General features: G+C 46.4%; 1 protein-coding gene across 1 annotated transcript; it reads left to right on the plus strand.

The window, feature by feature from the left end:
• Window positions 1–19,051: 19,051 nt before the first annotated feature.
• Window positions 19,052–20,588, plus strand: LOC147596531 (uncharacterized). Its single transcript, XM_086769405.1, has 2 exons — window positions 19,052–19,768; window positions 20,547–20,588. Exons 1-2 carry the CDS (start codon window positions 19,052–19,054, stop codon window positions 20,586–20,588), a joined length of 759 nt encoding a protein of 252 aa, XP_086625531.1.
• Window positions 20,589–20,869: the final 281 nt, after the last annotated feature.

Below are 20,869 nucleotides of genomic sequence, written 5' to 3' on the forward strand. Positions count from 1 at the left end.
CAGAAAGAGAGATGATTTAGAATCATAGAATCATAGAATCATAGAATGGTTAGGGTTGGAAGGGACCTTCAAAGATCATCTAGTCCAACCCCCCTGCAAGGAGCAGGGACATCCCTGACTAGATCAGGTTGCTCAGAGCCTCATCCAGCCTGGCCTTGAACGTTTCCAGGGATGGGGCCTCCACCACCTTTCTGGGCAACCTGTTCCAGTGTTCTATAACTCGCATTGTAAAAAATTTTTTCCTAATTTCTAATCTAAATCTACCCCCCTCTATTTTAAAACCATTACCTCTCGTCCTATTGCAACAGGCCCTACTAAACAGCCTTTCCCCATCTTTCTTGCAGGCCCCCTTGAGGTACTGGAAGACCGCTATCAGGTCTCCCCGGAGCCTCCTCTTCTCCAGGCTGAACAGCCCCATCTCTCTCAGCCTGTCCTCATAAGAGAGGTGCTCCAGCCCTTTTATCATCTTCGTGGCCCTCCTCTGGACCTTCTCCAACTGGTCCATGTCCTTCTTGTGTTGGGGGCTCCAGAACTGGACACAGTACTCCAGGTGGGGACTCACCAGGGCAGAGCAGAGGGGCAGAATCACCTCCCTCGACCTGCTGGCCACGCTCCTCTTGATGCAGCCCAGGATGCGGTTGGCCTTCTGGGCCGCAAGGGCGCATTGCCGGCTCATGTTGAGCTTCTCATCCACCAGCACTCCCAAGTCCTTCTCCTCAGGGCTGCTCTCAATCCATTCCCCGCCCAGCCTGTATTTGTGCCTGGGATTGCCATGACCCAGGTGCAGGACCTTGCACTTGGCCTGGTTGAACTTCATGAGGTTGGCACGGGCCCACCTCTCCAGCCTGTCAAGGTCCCTCTGGATGGCATCCCTCCCTTCCAGCGTGTCGACGGCACCACACAGCTTGGTGTTGTTGTCCGCGAACTTGCTGAGGGTGCACTCTATCCCACTGTCCATGTCGCCGACAAAGATGTTGAACAGGGCCGGGCCCAGCACGGACCCCTGAGGGACGCCACTCGTGACCGGTCTCCACATGGACATTGAGCCGTTGACCACCACTCTCTGAGTGTGGCCATCCAGCCAACTCCTTATCCACCGAGAGGTCCGTCCATCAAACCCATGCCTCTCCAGTTTAGAGAGAAGGATGTCGTGCGGGACAGTGTCAAAAGCTTTGCACATGTCCAGGTAGATGATGTCAGTTGCTCATCCCTTGTCCACCGATGTTGTCACCCCATCATAGAAGGCCACCAAATTGGTCAGGCACGATCTGCCCTTGGTGAAGCCATGTTGGCTGTCACCAACCACCTCCTTGCTCTCCATGTGCCTTAGCATGGTTTCCAGGAGAATCTGCTCCATGACCTTGCCAGGCACAGAGGTGAGGCTGACCGGCCTGTAGTTACCCGGGTCCTCCTTGTTTCCCTTTTTAAAAATTGGGGTTATGTTCCCCCTCTTCCAGTCATCGGGGACCTCACCAGACCGCCACGACTTCTCAAATACGATAGCCAGTGGCTTGGCAACTTCATCCGCCAGTTCCCTCAGGACCCGTGGATGGATCTCATCAGGACCCATGGACTTGTGCACCTTCAGGTTCCTTAGATGATCCCGAACCTCCTCTTCGAGTACAATGGGCGGTTCTTCATCCTCGCAGTCCCTGCTTGCACCTTCTACAGCTTGGGCGGTGGGACAGGAACTCTTGTCGGTGAAGACTGAGGCAAAAAAGTCATTGAGAACCTCAGCCTTCTCCATGTCCTGGGTAACCAGGACACCAGTTCCCTTCTGGAGGGGGCCTACATTTACCCTGGACTTTCTTTTGTCCCCTACGTACCTATAAAAGCTCTTCCTGTTACATTTTATATCCCTGGCCAGATTCAGTTCTGCCAGGGCTTTGGCCTTCCTTACCTTATCCCTGGCCACTCGCACAGCCTCTTTGTAGTCCTCCCAGGCTACCTGTCCCCACTTCCACCCTCTATAGGCTTTCCTCTTCACTTTCAGTTGGTCCAGGAGCTCCTTGCTCATCCACACAGGCCTCCTGGCCTTTTTGCCCGACTTGTTTTTCATCGGGATGCACCTCTGCTGAGCTTGGAGGAGGTGCTCCTTGAATATGGACCAACTTTCCTGGGCCCCTCTTCCCTCCAGGGCCGCCTCCCATGGCACTTGGCACATCAGGTCCCTGAAGAGGCCAAAGTCCGCCTTCCTGAAGTCTAGGGCAGAGAGCTTGCCATGTAGTTTCCTTGCTGCCCCATGGATCTTGAACTCCACCATGTCATGGTCGCTGCAGCCAAGGCTGTCCTTTAGTTTCACATCCCCCACCAGCCCCTCCCTGTTGGTGAGCACAAGGTCGAGCATGGCACCCCTCCTTGTCGGCTCCTCTATCGCCTGCAGGAGGAAGTTGTCATCCACGCATTCCAGGAACCTCCTGGACTGCCTGTGCCCTGCCGTGTTGTCCCTCCAACAGATGTCAGGGTGGTTGAAGTCCCCCATGAGGACCAGGGCCTGTGACCGTGAGGCTGCTCCTATCTGCCTATAGAGCACTTCGTCTGCTCTGTCCTCCTGGCCAGGCGGCCTGTAACAGACCCCCACCGTAACGTCCCCTGTCCGTCCCCATCCTCTAATCTTGACCCATAAGCTCTCTGTAACAACATATCTGTATGAATTTATTTTTCAGGCAATTTCTTTATGCAGAGTGATATCCTAAAATTTTGCCTGACTTGTCATGATTCTTCTTTTTTTTATATCTCTCATAGTTTAGCCCCGATCGGGACCAGACTACGCAGTCTCTCCCTCACTCCCCCCACCCTCCAAGAGAATAGGGAGAGATAATATAATTTTACAAAGGCTCGAGGTTTGAGATAAGGACAGGGAGAGATCCTTAAAGTTACCGTTACGGGCAAAACAGACTCCACTTGGGGAAAACTATTCATTTATTACTACAAACAAAGCAGGATAATGAGACAGAGAACAAGATAACCTCCCTCCACCCCTCCCTCTTCCCAAGCTTAACATTATCTCTACTACCTTCCCCCCTCCACAAGAGGCACAGTGGGGAAGAGCGAATGGAGGTTACAGTCAGTCCATCACACACTGTTTTACACCGCTGCTTCCTCCTCGGGGGAAGAAGAACTCACATTCCTCCCCTGCTCCACTGTGGGGTCCCTCCCACAGGCTGCAGTCCTCCTTCAAACTGCTCCAATGTGGGTCATTTCTTCCACGGGGTGCAGTCCCTCCAGAACAGCTGTCCCAGCAGGCCCTCCATGGGCCACAGCCTCCTTCAGGCATCCACCTGCCCCAGCATGGGGTCCTTCACAGGCTGCAGGTGGATCTCTGCTCCTCCGTGGACCTCCATGGGCTGCAGGGGCACAGCCGGCCTCACCATGGGCTGCACCACGGGCTGCAGGGGAATCTTGGCCAGGAGCCGCATTACTCCTCCCCCTCCTTCTTCACTGACCTTGGCATCTGCAGCCATTCCTCTCACAAGAAAAATTCTTCACAACAGGCAGGCAGATGCCTCTCAGGTTCTCTTCACATCTCCTCTCCACTTCTTGCAGCCAGGCTGGGCCGATTTGGGCCCAGATGGCCGCCCGGCAGGAGGCCAGAGGGTGAGGCCTGCAAGGCCCAAAAGGCTCGCGCCTCCCCCTCTCTGCCCCCGCTCAGCGTCTTCACATCATCTCTTCTTCTCCTTTTTTTTCTGTTTTTCCCCTTCTTAAATACGTTATCACAGAGGCGTTATCAGGGAACCATCTGGTACCAATTGGCTCAGCCTTGGCCAGCAGTGAGTCCACTCTAGGCCCGTCATAAAACCAGAACAATATCCTATATATACAAGGTGCCAATTTTTCCCTTTTTACTTTTTCTGGTTATATTTTTATATAACTTAGCAGAATGTAGGGCAGAATCCTATTGTATTAGAGAGAGAGAACTAATCATACATTTCCAGTGTAAAATCATTTTAATCAGAAAATTTAAGCTGAGAATTAGTGGTCAGTCTACATGGTGCTGTTTAAATGTGTGTCTGCATATGCAAAACAAATGCACCATGAAGAAATGGTTTGTGGAAATATACACCAGTTCAAGGACATCTTTGCATAAATTAGAATTTGATTGTTCCTCTGTGTAGCTGCTCAGTAGCACTTGAATCATACTTTGTGTTCAACATTTTTGACTTGTCCATTGCAGAGTAATTAATACTTACTTGGGCACTTTTTCACAGCACAGATAACTGGCAGAGTGAAATTATACCTCAGGACTTCTTCAAATACATAAAAATTAACATATTAACACTAAGCAAGAGCCTACAGTAGCATATATAACCAAAAGGGACTATCTGGAGAGCACTTAATATTGCCTTTCATAGCTCATAGTCACCAAAACACATCTCCAGTGACACAGTGATTATCTACATAGGAAGATGCTCCATCTACAGTGGTGGATGCCCCATCTCTGGAAACATTCAAGGCCAGGTTGGATGAGACTCTGAGCAACCTGATCTAGTTGAGGATGTCCCTGCTCCTTGCAGGGGGGTTGGACTAGATGACCTTTAAAAGTCCCTTCCAACCCTAACTATTCTATGATTCTATGATTCTAGATGACCAGATCCTCAAGCCCGGTCTCAAAAGCAGTCTGTAATTTTAGAGGCTGAATAAAGATGGCATGTGGATATGAAACGCAGCTGCGATGATATAGAAGATGAGCGGATATGTGTGTTTTATAAATATATTCCTTTGTTTTGTGGAGAAGTTACAGCCCCTATGCACCCAGCTACTCCAGAGTAACTTTTATCACCAGCTAATCCTCTCTGTCCCTCTCCTGTCTAATTGTTCATGTTGGGGAGTAACAACCAGGCAAGCATATTTTTCCCTTCTCAGATCAGATCAAGGCTCCTTCCTTGAGCAAGGATAATGAGGGAGATGTTCTACCTCCTCAGGGCTAACAATTTATTTGATTTTACATATTTTCTATGTAAGAAGGCTCTAATTGAAAATCACAGGCTGAGCAAAAGCTGAATGAGGGTCTTAAAGGAAGAAATACGGAAACTCTAATCAACTATTTATAATTCTGAGGACTTTACAAATTTTGATATAATGGAGTAGTTTTCTTGAAGAAGTTTATTTATTTGACTGGGCTCTCTATTCTGCTACTGTATCAAATATTCTAAAAGTGGTACACCTTGTGAAGGGAGTGTTTTATCTATTTGCAGTTTACTGCGCACATGCAGTATGCTTTGTTTGTATCCTGGTTTCAGCTGAGATAGAGTTAATTTTTTTCCTAGTAGTTGATATAGTGCTGTGTTTTGGATTTCAGATGAGAATAATGTTGATAACACACTAATGTTTTAGTTGTTGCTGAGCAGTTGGTTGATTGGTGGTGAGCAATTGTTTTTCATTTGCATCACTTGTCTTTCTTGGGTTTTATCTCTCTCTCTTTTTGTTACTTTCCATTTTATTACTGTCACAGCGAACTCGGGACTCGTGATGGTTCTTTTACTGCGATCTCAAAGTGCAAAATTACGGCGAACACGCCAAAGGGGTTGGTTTCAATCAAACAGCACAAACTTTATTATTTTGCCCGTAAAGTGGCGTGCGATAGGTGAAAGGGAGTGAAAAGGAAAAGTAAAGATAGGGAAGGGAAAAAATAAGATAATAGCTACCACCGCGGGTCCAAGGCGTCCCTATGGTCCCAGATCCAGGCAGCGTCCCGCTGGTCCTCACGATCAATGTCGATGTCGATCCTTGGTGGGGAGAGCTCTTCGGGGGTCTCGTTGTTAGGGGTCAGCCAAGTGGCAAACCTTGCTCCTCCTTACTTCGGGGATCTCTGCCTGCTCTCGGCCTTTAGGATGAAAGTGTGTTTTTTGTACATTATAATTAGCAAAGTTCCGTTAAAGGGCACTTTCTCACCGTTGTTTTTGAGACAGCAGTTGTGATTCATCCTCCTCGATAGCAGCTGCACGGTTATCTCTGCCAGTCTCGACAACCGGGATGAGCCATGGCACCTCCACGCCACTCTGTCCGGTGTCTCAAGGATGTTGTACATTTTGTTGTTAGGCCAGAGTCGGCCTTGTCCATAACAGTTATTTTCTATTCCCGGGGAAAAACAACTGCATCTCAGACAGGCTGCTCGCAGCAACTCATGTCAAGTTTGAATCCACAGTCCACCTGGAAGTCCTCGATGACAAGGTTGAGACAATACTGTTTTTCTGACTGACCCTTTTTATTTTTTTAAATTTTATTTAAATTATTAAACTCTTATCTGCAGGAGGGGTGTGAGTGAACAGCTGTGTGGTGTTTAGCTGCCTGATGGGTTAAACCACAACAGTTTGAAAGGCTGCATCTGAGGGGGAAGGCAAACAGTTTGCCTTGCTATGGCTCTTATAAATTTAGGCAGGCAAAGCCCTCTGGAAAAATGTGAAGACAAAGTCTTCCCTGGGGGAAACTGAGCAGGGAGTTTCTGGAGTGCCATATAAGCACTGGCTGAGACTCCTAGCAGTAGTAGGGTACTGATAACAGCAAGAAGTGAACCCTCAGAGGAGATTAAGAAGTGAGAGAGAATGAATATTTCCTAGGAACCTAACTAAATTGTTTGAAGATTGTACAGTGTAAGAGAACAGCAAAGGTTTCTAGACTGGAAAGCAAGACTGATGAGGAAAACTGCAAGGTAGACGGAGAGAAGGGAGTTAATTCCCATATTAATGTATCCTCTGACAGATCTCAGATTCTGCTATTTTAAAAGTTTTATTGCGTTTGCTAATTTACATTTTAATAAAACCTTGCTTGAGAGATAGAAGCAGTGCTGGAAGAAAAAATGAGATCTGATCTGATCTGATCTGATGGAGAACCAATTAATCTCATAATTGTTTGGCTAATTTGTCAAGCATGAAAAGGTAATACTATGTAAAAGACAGTAAACCTTCCTTAAACTAGGGCTATTTTTTCAGTAAACCATTGTTCTGGTTTTGTTTAGTGAGGGGGGGCCTAAGGTGGTAGCTTCTGTAGGAAACTGCTAGAAGTCACTCCCCTTTGTTCAGTGGACTTGGACGGGCCTAGGGCAGACCCGCTGCTGGCCAAGGCCGAGCCAGTTGGTAGCAGAATGTTCCCTGATAACGCCTCTGTGATAATGTATTTAAGAAGGGGAAAATAGGAAAAAAAACGGAGAAGAAGATGTGAAGCAGCTGAGCGGGGGCAGAGAGGGGGAGGCACGAGCCTTGTAGGCCTCACCCTCTGGCCTCCTGCCGGGCAGCCGACTGGGCCCAACTCGGCCCGGCCAGTGATGAACTGACCGCGACCCCCATTCCCTCTTCCCCCCTGTGCCGCTCGGGAGGGAAAGGTAGTAGCTTGGGAAGAGGGAGGGGTGGAGGGAGGTTATCTTGTTCTCTGTCTCATTATCCTGCTGTTTGTAGCAATAAATGAATAGTTTTCCCCAAGTCAAGTCTGTTTTGCCCGTGATGGTAACTTTAAGGATTTTCTCCCTGTCCTTATCCCAAACCTTGAGCCTTTTTTCTTATATTATCTCTCCCTATTCTCTTGGAGGGTGGGGGGAGTGAGAGAGAGACTGCGTAGTCTGGTCCCGATCGGGGCTGAACTACGACACATAGATAAAGGAATATGAAATATAAGTCTGATTAAAGGGTTTTTTTCAATATGTCCTTTCTGCAATGGGGTGAAGCACATGTAGAATACCTGATGGCATGCCTTGGAAGTCCCATTGTGTGGAAGTCACACATATCTAGAGCTCCTGAGCCATAAAGGTTTTATCATGCCTCTTCTGGGGTGACCCGATTTCGGTGACATTAACATTGCTTCTTTCTTTAGAATTTTCATTTCCAACTCTTGCATGAGCATCAGGAACTCCTTTTCTTTTTCAGAAGTAGGTACCTGTCAAAGTGGGGGAAATGAGGGGATATATGCTGTGACACTATCCTACTGTTTGTATGATCTATAGTTCCTAAGTGTAGCATTGCTGGAAGCACTATGACAGTTTTGAATGCTATCATGTGCTTTTCTCTCTGTGGAGTTGCCGTATGTTTTGATAGATCTGCAAGTAAAGCTCTAGTTTAATAATAGATTGTATGGGCCCAATTCTGACTTCAGATATACAACTGCAGCTTCCATTGGGCAGAACAGCTATAGAAACTACTAATACTATAGTATTGCTGCTTTTATACTTTCAACTGACAAGTTTTTAGTAAAGATGTCACTCACATTATTTTCCTGGGTGAAATTCTACGGCTTGAAAATAGAGACATATGACTATGTGATCTGAATGACTCATTCTGACCTTGAAAAGACTGAAAGTAAAGATAGAAACACTTTTTTTTTTAATGAGCTGACATTATCTTCTCTCTTCAAAGAAGCCTCATTTATTTACTACACAGCTGGTAACTCCAGTGTAGCCATGGAAAGTAGAATCACAGAATCACAGAATCATAGTCCAACCTCCCTGCAAAGGAGCGGGGACATCTTCAACTAGATCAGGTTGCTCAGAGCCCCATCCAACCTGGCCTTGGAGTACTTCCACTGGATTGTGTTGTCATCAGTAGAGTGATCATTAGACTGTCCTAGGTACTGTACAGACTCAATTCCAAACTGTGGACCACAATTATGACGTTTTGAATGTGAATGATTCAGTGAAGAAGAAAGGGGCTGTTGGATACCTGGAGAGCCAGGGGCACTTAGTGAACAATCCAGACCGAATGGAATTGTTATGTTTTTGAGTAGCAGGCCTCAAGGACGTCGATGAGGCCGCCTGTGAGAAAGTACTGAAGCCACCTGTGAGAAAATAATGAGGCCACCTGTGAGAAAGTAATGAAGTTTCCTCTGAGAAAGTAAACGAAGCAACCTTGAGAAGAAGGAAAACAGCTGGCATACGTGACTGGGGGCTGAATGTGAAGCAGGGTGCAGGTGGAGAGAGCCGTGCGCGTGAACAAAGAGACTTAACAAATCATATTTTAGCTAAGAGCGCGTGCATGATATAGTTAGCCAATTAGTAGAATTAGAAGGGCTATATTAATCGGGATGTATCAACAATAAATTGGCATTTGCTTGATCATATTGGTCATGTGCAGTGTCCATGACTTCCGCGTCAGCAGGTGGTGCCCGAACAGGGACCCTCAGATCGGTGTTGGACATCCCGACGGAACCAAAGAAGGAAAGAAGAAATGAGGGGGCGGAAGCCGGTCGAAGTCGAGTGCTGCCCCGGCACTTGGGAAGTCGCTATAGCGCAAAAAGGTACAAAAGGTATGGAGGGAATCTCGTCTTGGCCAGGCGAGCGGCCGGGGAGGAGATGGGGTCCACGCTGACCAAAGAGGAGTCAGCAGTGGTTAAGCTCCTCCAACATATGCTCTCTATGAGAGGACTGAGTTATGACTCGGCCGTCCTAGAAGCTTTGCTGCAGTGGGCAAAGAAAAGGGAATTAATCCCCACAGTTGATGCTGCTTTTGAAGCCCCAACATGGGAAAATATAGGAAAAGAACTGTGGGAAGAAATAAGTAAGGGATCAAAGGAGGCGAGCAAAATCTCCATTGTGTGGAGGCTAGTTAATGAAACCTAGAAAAGTATGAAAGCTGAACGTTCAGTCGTCACGTCTGCTTTCGCGGATTTAACTCCAGCCGGCGGGTCCACATCCGCTACCAGCATGCTGTTCTCGGGTTTAACGAGCCCTGCCGCCGCCCCGGCCCGTGCTGAGGGTGGGGGGGTTCGAGTCCCAGCAAGGACTCCAGGAAATGCAGCCACAGCCCCTATAACTATAGATATGTGGGCACCAGAGGGAAAAACTGCCAAAGGCTTTTCACCACCATCAGATGTACCACTGCCAGGCACCCCGCCACGCTGCGCCAGTGCAGGCTCAGAGTCACGAGCCTTTACGCCGGCGCCAACAGCTCCGGTTTATCCCCCATTACCACCTTCTTTCCCGCCACCACGGCGTGAGGAAGAGGGGGATGAACATTCATCCAGCTTGAAGGACGCACAGCTGCAAGAGACGCTAAAAAGGTTGGAAGCCCTAGAGGCTTGCCTAGAAGCATTGCTGGGAAACTTGTCAACTCCTTCGCCTGTGCCACATCGAGACCTGCCAGCGTCCAACCTATTCGTTCCGGACGGAGCATCGGGTGAGATCAGTCTTTTTGCACCTTTGCAAGGGATGCCGGTGGGAGGGGCCGGGGATCCAAATCCAACAGCGCAGTGAAAAGGGGTGATTCGAGATGCCGTGATAGAAGGAGAGCCTTTTCCCATGGCATTTCCAGTTGTGACTGATAATACTGGGAGAAGTGTGTGGAAAGCATTAGACTGGAAAATATTGAAGGAAGCTAAAAGCGCAGTTACTCAGTATGGGCTAAAATCATCATACACTCATTCTGTGTTGCAGCATATTTTTTCGTCACAGTTGTTAGCTCCTTATGATATTAGAATGATTGTCCAGATACTTCTGCCACCGTCACAGCAGCTGCAGTTCTTTCAGCATTGGCAGACTGCTTGTGATAGGGCAGTTGCAACGCCTCGACAACAGGGTGATCCATTATTCGGGGTGCAAACTCAAATGCTGACGGGAGCGGGACCCTTCACACGATCTGACTGGCAAGCATAATTTGCTACCGAAGTGTTACAAATGAGCCAAGATTTGGCTTATAGAGCGCTTGCTAGTGTGCATGATGAAAAATCCGGACCTGCCTTTACGTCAGTAAGGCAAGGTCCCACAGAACCATATGGGAAATTTATTGATCGGTTGCACGCTGCAATTATGGCTCACCCTGATCTGGATGATGACATGAAAGCAAAGTTCTTTGTTGCAATAAGGGCACGGACTCCGTGGATGGTGTACCGGAGACCTTTATTGTCCGCCAGCCTAAGTCTTTTATATCTTTTCTCAGTTACATGCGGAATGCACGCGCTTAATCATCTAATTCAATTGGTAGCAATATACTGTTCACGCGCCTTCAACTTCATTTGGATTGGTTATAGATTTTTAGTTGTCTTTACTATTTTTGCCTTTGGTATTTACTTATCTTGTTCTAATTGCTGTTTTTTGTTATTGAGCAAGTGGTGTTCAAGGACATAGCTCAAATTCTTCAGTATCAGACAGCTGTGCTGCACTCTCTGTTCCCACAGTTCTTAGATATGCTTGCCTTTAATAATGCTAATGAAAAAACTAAGAGAGCCCTTAGTGTGTTGCCAAAAGAATCTAGTACAGGGCAACTGCTGGAAGCTGCTAAGCGAATGTTAGAAGAAGAAAAGGCTACAGTCATGGCTGCTGCTGTAGGTGCAGGGGTTAAACCATTGGTACCAAAAAAGCAGGCAAAGAGAAAGGACAAAAGGTGTTTTAATTGTGGCAAATTGGGTCATTTCACTAAGGAGTGTCGGCGATCGGGAAACAGGGCACGGAGCGCGTCCCACCCACATGCAACGACACAAGTACAGGGTGCTTGGACTGCTGCGCAGCCGCCACAGTCGGCAGTGCCGGAGTGGACTTGGCAACAGCAGTAGATGTGACATTAACAACTTCAGAGGTTCAACTAGTTGATTCTGATCAGCAAGGACCGTTAGGGCATGGGTTAAGTGCATTACTTATAGGCCGTTCATCAGTGTCTCGAAAAGGCATATTTATAGTGCCTGGAATTATTGATGCAGATTATTGTGGGACAATAAAGATTATGGTGTATACACTAACACCACCCCTTACCATACGAGCGCAATCAAAGATAGCACAATTGGTACTGTTTCGCGCATGTGTTCCTAGGGCACACTCGGTCGTACGCGGCCGGGGAGGCTTTGGATCCGCCGGCGCGCCAAATGTCTTATTGGCAATCGATATCGCCAGGGGAAAGCCAGAAGAAAAGGTCACAATTAAACATCCTAATGGACAATCCTTGGCGCTGTCAATGCTAATTGACACAGGTGCAGATGTAACCATTATTCCTGCAACAAAGTGGCCCTGTAATTGGCCACTGGTACCGGCAGTTACCACCGTGGTAGGGGTGGGAGGTGCACAGCACATGATGATCAGTAAATCAACAGTGTCGTTTAATTTTCAAGATGGTACAGTAGTTACCACGAGGCCGTATGTAATGCACATGCCTATAGCTCTTTTAGATCGAGATGTGCTGTCCCAAATGAAAGCCCAGCTTGTAACCCAACCTTTTTAGGGGCAGCCATGGTCAAGCAGCCTATTTTAAAACTCACCTGGACGACGGCGACCCCAGTGTGGGTAGACCAGTGGCCGCTAAAGCAGGATAGGCTGCAAATATTACAGAGCCTAGTACATGAGCAATTGGAAGCAGGTCATATTGTGCCCTCTATAAGCCCTTGGAACATTTCTGTTTTTACTATTCCCAAAAAAATCAGGTAGATGGTGACTGCTGCATGATTTACGTGCAGTAAACACTGTCATGCAGGATATGGGAACTTTACAGTCGGGATTACCTTCCCCTGTAATGATCCCTGAAAATTGGGATTTACTTATTATTGATTTCAAAGATTGTTTTTTCACCATTCCTTTACATCCAGAAGATGCAGAAAAATTTGCATTCACAGTACCAGCAGTTAACAAGCAGGAACCTGCTAAAAGGTATCAATGGGTGGTGCTACCCCAAGGCATGAAAAATTCCCCCACAATGTGTCAGAATTTTGTCGCATGGGCTCTGCAGCCATTTCGGCAAGAACATCAGTCTTTGTTAATCTATCATTATATGGATGACATCTTAATAGCAGGTGAAAAAATGAATGCAGAAAAAATATTACAAGAGCTAATAAAAACTTTAGAGCCAAAAGGACTAAAAATAGCCCCTGAAAAATACAGCGTCAAGGCCCATGGCAATATTTAGGCTGGGTAATTACTGGAAGCACTGTGCGACCGCAAAAAATACAAATTCATACAGACATTAAGAACCTCTCGGATGTTCAGAAATTGTTGGGAGACATACAGTGGGTAAGATCCATCACTGGAATCACTAATGACGATTTAGCTCTTTTAATGCCCCTGTTGGGAACTACGACCAAACCCAATGAACGGCGAAGCTTATCAGTGGAACAGAAACAGGTGTTAGACCAGATTGTAGAAAAAATTCTAACAGCTACTACACAAAGAAAAATTAATGATTTACCTTTACAGTTTTTGATTGTTAATTCGTCACCCAAGCAACAACATTTAATAGGGCTCATAGTGCAAGTAGACGAACAGCACATTAGAATTTTGGAATGGGTATTTCTATCTTATCAACCCAAAACCACAGTTTGTACAAGGGTCGAGCTGTTAGTTAACATGATTATAAAAGGCAGAAGAAGGATTTTGGAACTGTCAGCTCAAGAACCTACAAGGCTGTTTGTACCAATAGCTCAAAATTATTTGGACTGGCTGTTGGCAACTTCAGAGACGCTTCAAGTCGCTCTGGCTGACTACCCAGGTGCTGTAACTAATCATTATCCATCAGCCAAACTTTTGTCACTGTTGCAAAACCAAGACTTTGAGGAAGCCCCTCGCAGGTCGGAAGTACCAGTAGAAGGACTCACGGTATTTACAGATGCTGGGAGGAAATCTATTGATATTAAGGACTGTTTCTTTTCGATACCCCTGCATGAAGAGGACAAGGAGCAGTTTGCTTTTTCTGTCGTGTTCCCAAACAGCCAATGCCCCAACCTACGCTTCCAGTGGAAAGTGCTGCCTCAAGGAATGATCAACTCGCCTACTATCTGCCAGATCACAGTGGACCGGGCGTTGGCACCAGTTCGGCGCAGTGACCCGACTGCGACTATCATTCAATACATGGATGATATCTTGATCGCCGCGCTGTCAGGAAGTCAGGTGGACCAGCTGGTGTCAACAGTTTCGGAAACTTTAAAAACAAACGGGTTCGAGATCGCGGGCGCGAAAGTTAAAAGAGGACCATGTGTAAGCTTTTTGGGAGTGGAGATCACAAGTTCTTACGTAACCCCCCCCCAAATAAAAATCTGTCGGAACATCAAAACACTCCATGATATGCAACAGTTAGTGGGATCCTTGCAATGGCTTCGTAACATCGTCTTGATCCCTCCCGAAACTATGGCCCCCTTGTATGATCTTCTAAAAGGAAAGAACCCATGGGAGCAAAAAACTCTGACGACGGAAGCAATGAACTCTCTTGACTTTATCGAGCAACAGGCATCGTCAAGCATGCTCACCAGGTGGAACCCAGATGTACCACTCAATCTGTATGTACATTTCACGGAGGGAGGGGGAGCAGGGGCACTAGCCCAGGGGCCCCCTGAAAAAGCTCAACCAATACAATGGATAGTCCTGGGAAAACCGTCACGTGCATTCTCTCCAGGAGTCAAGTGCCTTGGTAACCTCATCATGAAAGGCAGAAAACTCGCCCTAAGACATCTAGGCATCAAACCCGCCAGGATATACCTACCCTTCCGCAAACAGCTTCCAACGCAATCAGCGGCGATGTCAGAGTATTTGGCCATAGCCCTCGTCGGATTTGGAGGAGAAGTCCGGTACGCTGTAAAGCCTCCTTGGACTCAAATGCTGGCAATTGTCGACATCGACCTTCCACGGAAGATCATGGACCGGCCCCAACAGGGACCAACAGTCTTCACAGATGCATCCTCAGCGACCTCAACCGCAGCAGCAGTATGGCAATCAGAAGGAGAATGGCGCTGCATTAAAATGACCGATCGTGTGCTTTCAGTCCAGCAGCTAGAAGCAATGGCTGTAGTACTAACGTGCGGACTGTTCCCGACGGAACACCTTAACATTGTGACCAATTCGATGTTCGTGGCTAAACTTTGCTTAGCCATGTCGGGGCCCGGCGTGTCAACATCCACAGTAGCCCTAATGCTGGAAGAAGCACTTTTTTCCTGAAAGGGCACTATATCGGTCATCCACGTCTACAGCCACAACCCAATTAAAGGATTCTTCCAAACTGGTAACGACAAAGCAGACGCCGCTGCAAAAGGGTTGTGGACACTAAGAGATGCCCGTCAGCTACACGAGTCTCTCCACATCGGAGCTAAAGCGCTAGCAAAGAGATGCGAGATTTCAGTCACAGACGCGAAACACATAGTAGCTACGTGCCCCCACTGTCAGAAAGCGCCACTGTGGTCCAGTGGAGTCAACCCCAGAGGTCTTAAAGCCTCCGAGGTGTGGCAGACGGATTTTACGCTCTGTCAGTTGCTGAAACCTCGAGCATGGCTAGCGGTAACTGTAGACACATATAGCGGGATGATCGTTAAGTGGTGTCCGCTTAAGTCTATTAAACCAGACCTCCAGAATAAAGCTAATGAAAACTGTGAGTTTTTGTCCACAGGACCGGGTTATCGGACGCCCTCGTAACCCATACGCCCCAGTGGCAAGAGAGGACGACAAGTCGACAAGCATCCTGTCCGCACCTGGGAGCTCCGCACTGGCGGAATCCAAACAACGGTGACATAGCCCCCATGGGAGGGGGCTGCGATGCCTTTGTGTGATTTTGATTTTAGAGCTTGTCACTATAGGACAGGCAGAATCGGAGTACCATCCCCATCGGCCATTCAGGTGGGTCCTATGAAACCCTGCAAGCAGCGATAAAGTGATAAAGGAAAACATAACAGCAGGTGCCCCGACTTTTACGATAACAATTGGTGACTTATTCCCCATAGTGGGAGGACCCAAATCTAAATCATTATGGGGAACATATTGGTGCCCCAGTTCAAACCCAGGAAAGAGTTATTGTAACTATCCAGGATATTGGTTTTGTGGATATTGGGGATGTGAGACCACTGTAACAAGTGATAGATGGAAACCAGGAAAAGAGGACGAATTTTTGCAGGTAAGATGGGGACCAAATAGGTGTGACCATCCAAAATTTGCGAGCAATGGAGTGATAGCTCACAAAGGTACTTGTACCCATTTGAATTTAGAAATCCTACACCCGGCTAATACGGGTTGGGCTGTGGGGAAAATGTGGTCAGTATTTATTCACAAAGCTTTCACAGATCCAGGAGTAGTGATACAAATTATTAGGCTCATGCCACAAGCACCCCAAGCAATCGGGCCTAACCCGGTTCTTAACCCACAAATATCTACACCTTTACTACATAATACCAAAAATAATGCTGAAGTTACCACACCTATAGCAACACACACCACCAAAATCCCTTACGGAAATCCTCTCTGGAAAATGATGCAAGCTAGCTACCAAGTATTGAACAAAACTAAGCCAAATCTTACGGAGCATTGCTGGTTGTGCTATGGAATAAAACCACCCTTTTATGAGTCTGTAGGAGTAAGTGACATACCTATACAGGTAAATGATACAAATCCAGCCCAGTGTATATGGGACACAGAAAAGCAAGGGATTACATTGACACAGGTGGTGGGAAGTGGCATGTGTGTAGGCAAAGTCCCAAAGCACAAAGAACAACTGTGTGTTAATAAGACACAATATAAAACCCCTGCAAAGTGGGTTTGTTCTACTATTGGAGTTACATCTTGTTTGTCGTTGGAAAAATTTGATGAATCCTCAGAATATTTTGTCCAGGTATCTATAGTCCCTAAAATCTTTTACCATTCCGAAGAATTTGCCTACGACTCACAGATTACCCCAGAACATCATCTGTCAAAATGAGAACCCCTTACAGCACTAACGGTAGCTACTCTAATGATCATAGGAGGTACAGGAATAGGTACGGGAGTAGCATCCATGGTACAACAGAGTAAAGAATTTAGCGCCTTGAGGGTGGCAGTAGATGAGGACCTGGCTAGAACTGAACAATCAATAAGTGCATTAGAACAGTCAATTAGATCATTATCTGAAGTAGTGTTGCAAAATCGAAGAGGATTAGACCTGATGTTCTTACAGCAAGGGGGAGTGTGCGCTGCACTAAGGGAAGAGTGTTGTGTATATGCGGACCACACCGGAATAGTGAGGGACACTATGGCCAAATTGCGAGAGGGATTGGAAAAATGGAAAAGGGAACGAGAGGCACAACAAAGTTGGTTTGCATCATGGTTTAACCATTCACCATGGCTAACCACCCTGATATCTACCCTGATAGGGCCGATCGCAATTATAGTGATAACATTGATCTTTGGACCCTGTATATTGAATAGGCTCGTGTGGTTTGTTAAGATCTGGCTAGAGAAGGTTAACATCATGTTGGTAGAACACCAACAACTGCTTTAAGAATGTTCTTGTTCAAAATTTCCCCTAGTTATCCCCAGTTGCACCCCGTTACTTCCAGTTACCCCTCAGTTATCTCTTGCTTAGTATGCCCTATGTTTTCTATTCAAGTTTGTGATATATATATTTTTTTTTTAAGATTGTTATAAAGCATAGAATAAGAACAGAATATTTTAGCTAATTTAGTTATACACTTAGTATGTTTTTTATCCAAAATTAAGATTGTTACGCATAGGGAGGGGGGAAATGTAGGTAGTTAGGGTCTGGCGGCCGGAAGATATCGCGCTGTACGGAAAGATAGGGCCCCTCTCCTGATAACCAATAGCATTTAGTTTATGATGTAAGCAGACGGAAGTGACGTTGTAAACCCAAGCTATATAATGCCGTGTTACTCACCAATCAACGCCATTTGCCGTCCACCACATTGGTGTCTGCGAGCTGATGGACCGAGCGGCCTGGGATTGGTCGCCGTGCCATTCCTGAACCAGGTCGCCACGCCTCTGAAGGCAACAGCTTATCTCATAATTTCTTACATCAATCTCCTACAGTGCTAGCGAAACGGTTTGATTTAGAATTCTCAGATGCTCGAGGAATAGTGCAGTCCTGCCCTGCTCGTCAAAAATTGGGAGTTGGTCTAGGCCTTGGGGTCAACCCTCAAGGCTTAGGCGCCTTGCAATTATGGCAAATGGATGTTACTCATATTACAGAATTCGGACGTCAGAAGTATGTCCATGTTAGCATTGACACTTATTCGCATGCCATATGGGCCACTGCTCAAACAGGGGAAACAGCCAAACATGTTCTGAAGCATATGCATGCTGCCATTGCCGCACTAGGAGCTCCTCAAGAAATCAAAACTGACAATGGCCCTGCATATGTTTCACAAACGTTTGTACGCTTTTGCCAACTGTGGGATATTCGCAGAGTAACAGGTATTCCTCACTCCCCTACAGGCCAAGCCATTGTAGAGCGTGCACATGCCACCTTAAAATTGCTTTTGCAAAAACAAAAAGGGGGAGAGCCGGCACCCTCTGAAAGGCTTGCAAAAGTGCTTTATGTGCTAAATTATTTGAGATTAACAGGAGACCGCGAATCCAATTGTAATTCATCATATGTCATTGCAATCTGGACTGCAGAAAAGTGATTCGGTGAAGGTGCAGTACCGGGATTTAAAAACTGGGGAATGGAGAGGTCCGGCAGAAGTGAAAATGACCAGTCGAGGTTATGTTTGTGTTTTGACAGACGAAGGTCCACGATGGGTTCCAAGTCGATGGGTGAAACCATGGAAGGAAGACCTGGGACAGCAGGATGCATCATCATTGTCCTCCTGATGCTGGTAACTGGGTGTGTCGGTGAGACTGTGGAGTTACATCATATTGACCCCAGACCAAACGTGTGGCTGACATTTGCCAACATTACAAGCCAATCATCGTTTTGTGTGTCAATGGCTACTCCTGCTGATCCTTTTCCTACGTTTCTGTTTGGTACTCCCTATTGGAATCCAGATGACTGGAAAGGATGGGTCAATAATCACACTGTCTTGAATGAGATGGTGGTGAATCAAACATGCCACGCAAAGATGGAGTGTGGCCCAGCCTCCGCCCTGGACAGAAACCGGTGTGTTGTTCTGGGAATAGCAATCAAATTGGAATAGCTGCAGCATTGGTGATTAGGCATTTAAATCGTAGTTTGCCTTGGGATCCACAAGAGTTAAATCTAATGGGATCCTTAAATGGTTCAGGGTCTTGTTTTATGCTGGGAGGTCCCCTTTTTACAGGAAGGGGGGTGAATACAGTATGGAACAGGAACCAATGGACTGATGTGACCAGTAAAACGACTGACGCCCAAGGAAAACCTGTGAATACTTATCAAAACAGCTCAGGAGATTATTGTAACAGAGCAGTGGGAGCAGAAATCAAAGGGTCAAAATGCCTCTTTGGGTGAATGACACGGCCAAGGCCATACCCCCGGGATACTTCTTAATTTGTGGGGATTGGGCCTGGTCGGGAGTGCCAAAAGGGGCCATAGGAGGACCATGTTATTTTGGAAAATTGATAATGTTTGCTCCATCTATGAAAGTATTGCAAAATCGTACTCGAGCAAGGAGATCGCTAAAAGTATTAGCTCCCAACTGTGACGGCAATTTAACCCTATTGGGTACAGCTGAGCGAATAGCATTATCTATATTTGTCCCTTGGGCAGCATATGCAAAAGCTTTAGCTAGCTTAAATAGATTAGCTTGTTGGGCACAAAAGCAAATGAATTTAACCTCTAGCATGTTATCGGGATTGTTAGAAGACATGGATAGTATGTGTCATGTTATTTTGCAGAATCGGGCAGCCGTTGATTTTTTGTTATTAGCGCATGGACATGGATGTGAAGATTTTGAAGGTATGTGTTGCATGAACATTTCTGATCACTCTAAATCAATACACTATCAGTTGGCAGAGTTACACCGGAACATACATGCAATACAAGTGGAAAATGGACTAACGGACTGGTTGAAATCCTTGGGGGTCACAGGTTGGCTAAAAGATTTGATAGTACATGGGTTGGTATTATTGATGGCTTTGCTGTTGACACTAATGATATTGGGGTGTATTATAAAATGCTTTGTGAAAGCTATGAAACATATGATGACAGGGGTCTGGATTGTTCAAAACAAAAAGGGGGATTTGTTGGATACCTGGAGAGCCAGGGGCACTTAGTGAACAATCCAGACCGAATGGAATTGTTATGTTTGTGAGCAGCAGGCCTCAAGGACATCACTGAAGCCGCTTGTGAGAAAGTACTGAAGCTGGCCTGTGAGAAAGTACTGAAGCTTTCTCTGAGAAAGTAAATCAAGCAACCTTGAGAAGAAGGAAAACAGCTGGCATACGTGACTGGGGGCTGAACATGAAGCGGGGTGCAGGTGGAGAGAGCCGTGCGCGTGAACAAAGCGACTTAACAAATCATATTTTAGCTAAGAGCGCGTGCATGATATAGTTAACCAATTAGTAGAGAGCTTGCGCATGATACAGAATTAGAAGGGCTATATTAACCGGGATGTATCAACAATAAATCGGCATTTGCTTGATCACATTGGTTGTGTGCAGTGTCCGTGACTTCCACGTCAGCAAGGGGCAACTACTGAAATTCTTTATTTCATGTCTGCATAAAATAAAGGGTACTCAAAGAGGCAGAGGTATTCCTCTTTAATGATTGTGTGTACTCTGAAAACAGCATTTTTTTTTCCCATGAGTGTATGCATGTTTTGATTTTGCTTATTCTATAGAGGAGAGTGTGGTTTGGCATCTTGACTTTTTGTTTTTACAGGAACGTTATTTTGCATCTTGATTTTGCACAAAAGAAAGTTGTATTCTTGTTGCATTGTCAGGTTTTGTCACCATCCTTTGTCTCCCATTTGACTCTCATTGTCTGCAGCAGAATGCCACCTCTCCCTCTCAAACAACAGAAACAGATTAAACTAAACTTCACAGGCCAACTGTCTGACATTCCTGTCCCAGCAATGCTGTGGAGTTGGCATCCCAACAACCAGGCAAGAATTGCTTATTGACATCTGCTCCTGTCCCAGAGCAGAGTTTATCCCTTCAATTAGCACATCCTCAGTTGCTTTAGCACAGACATCACATCTGAAATACTACTTGCTCCAGGACTGCCTTCCTCTTGGACAGCAGGTCTCTGCTTCTCCCAAGCATACCTATTAAAAAAAAAACTTTTGGGGTGCATATCTTCCCCTCCCTTTC

This window comes from Chlamydotis macqueenii, chromosome W (assembly GCF_036417535.1).
Source record: "Chlamydotis macqueenii isolate bChlMac1 chromosome W, bChlMac1.mat, whole genome shotgun sequence".
NCBI lineage: Eukaryota > Metazoa > Chordata > Aves > Otidiformes > Otididae > Chlamydotis > Chlamydotis macqueenii.